Source organism: Malurus melanocephalus, unplaced genomic scaffold (genome assembly GCF_030028575.1).
Source record: "Malurus melanocephalus ecotype Western Australia unplaced genomic scaffold, MMel_1.1 scaffold_1209, whole genome shotgun sequence".
Classification (NCBI taxonomy): Eukaryota; Metazoa; Chordata; class Aves; order Passeriformes; family Maluridae; genus Malurus; species Malurus melanocephalus.
In genome coordinates, this window is record NW_026624441.1 from 3,173 (window position 1) to 4,950 (window position 1,778).

A 1,778-nucleotide genomic window follows, 5' to 3' on the forward strand; every position below is an offset into this window, starting at 1 on the left:
GGGGACCCTGGTGACAAAGGAGAGCTGGTGGGTGGCCCTGCCAGGGCCGGTGTCACCTTGTCCCAGTGTCCCTTTTTCCCAGGGACAATGTCCCCTTTTCCCTGCACGGAAAGGGGACATTCCCCMTGTCCAGCTCTGTCCGTGGTGGCAGCAGGACACTGACCCTTGTCTCTGTCCCTGTTCCCTTGTCCCCTCCCTCTTCAGGGTGGCCGCGGTGTCAGGGGACCCCAAGGTGACATCGGCGCCAAGGGGGACAACGTGAGTAGAGCGGGTGGCACCCGCCGTGCCCGGGAAGGGTCCCCTTGTCCCTGTGCCACCCCCTGTGCCACCCCCTGTGCCACCTCCTGTGCCACCCATCAATGTCCCTTCCCATCCCCGCCTTCTTTTGTCCCCTCCATGTGGCTCCGAGGTGTCACATGATGTCACATGCGTGTCCCACGCTGTCCCATGGGTGGCTTTTCCCTCTCTTCAGGGTGTCACATGGGTGTCACAGGGTGTCCCAGGGTGTCACATGGGTGTCACACAGTGTCACACGGTGTCCCATAGTGTCCCACAGGTGTCATATGGTGTCACCGGGGTGTCCCACGGGTGTCTGAGGGTGTCGCACGGGTGGCTTTTCCCTCTCAGGGTGTCCCACAGGTATCACACAGTGTCACACGCTGTCACACGGTGTCCCACAGGTGTCACATGAGTGTCCCACAGGTGTCCCACGGGTGTCACGGGTGGGTTTTCCCTCTCTCAGGGTGTCACATTCTGTCACACACAGGGGTGTCACACGGTGTCCAAGGGTGTCCCACGGTATCACAGGGTGTCACATGCTGTCACATGGGTGTCACACGGTGTCACACGGTGTCCCAGAGTGTCACCCAGGTGTCCCACGGTGTCTTTTCCCTCCCCCAGGGTCTCCCGGGCATCGACGGCAAGGATGGAACCCCGGGGATCCCGGGGCTCAAGGTGAGCGAGGGCGGGGGTGGCACCGGGGTGGCACCGTGTCACTGTGTCACTGTGTCACTGTGTCACCGTGCCAAGGGAATGACGTCATCAGAGCATGGCATCTCCCGAGGGGCGGGGCGTGGCTGTCCCCAGGGGTCACGGGCGGTGTCCCCCCTTCAGTGACATCCCCGGTGACATCCCCACTACCACTCCCGGTGTCACTTCCGTGACATCCCGGTTGTCACTCCCTGGTGCCACTCTCGGTGCCATTCCCCAGTGACATTCACAGTGACATTCCCGTTGTCACTCCCAGTGCCACCCCCATGACGTCCCCTCTGTCCCTCGCAGGGTGGCACAGGACAGCCCGGACGCCCGGGGACGCCGGGACACCGGGGACAAGCCGTGAGTGACAGGGACCCGCGGGCTGTCCCCTGCGGGTGACACCGCACCGGGGGTGGCAGGGTGGCAGTGCCACCCCCCCGCGGTGACATCCCCGCTTTGTCCCCTCAGGGATTGCCGGGCCAGCCGGGCAGCAAAGGTGGCCCTGGTGACAAGGTGGGTGTGGCCTCTGTCCCCTCCTGTCCCCTCCTGTCCCCTCCCTGTCCCCACTGTCCCCAACCCCTCTCTCTGTGTCCCCAGGGTGAGCCGGGTCCTCGGGGCCACCCCGGTGCCAGCGGCGCCCCAGGACAGCTCGTAAGTCCCCAGTGTCCCCAATGTCACCAAATGTTCCCAATGTCCCCAATGTCCCCAAATGCCCTCAATGCCCTCAATGCCCCCAATGTCCCCAATGTCCCCAATGTCCCCACTGTCCCCAGTGTCCCCAGGGAATAACCCGATGTCCCCAA

General features: G+C 64.0%; 1 protein-coding gene across 1 annotated transcript in view; it reads left to right on the forward strand.

The window, feature by feature from the left end:
• The window catches only part of LOC130586564 (collagen alpha-2(IX) chain-like), a gene marked incomplete at its 5' end in the record, with an annotated part of 11,198 nt that overhangs the window by 3,056 nt on the left and 6,364 nt on the right, over positions 1 to 1,778 (forward strand). Inside the window, 6 exons of the mRNA XM_057387412.1 lie at positions 1 to 27; positions 205 to 258; positions 901 to 954; positions 1,282 to 1,335; positions 1,444 to 1,488; positions 1,573 to 1,626. Coding sequence (XP_057243395.1) covers positions 1 to 27; positions 205 to 258; positions 901 to 954; positions 1,282 to 1,335; positions 1,444 to 1,488; positions 1,573 to 1,626 — 288 coding nt within the window. The remainder of the gene's footprint in view (positions 28 to 204; positions 259 to 900; positions 955 to 1,281; positions 1,336 to 1,443; positions 1,489 to 1,572; positions 1,627 to 1,778) is intronic.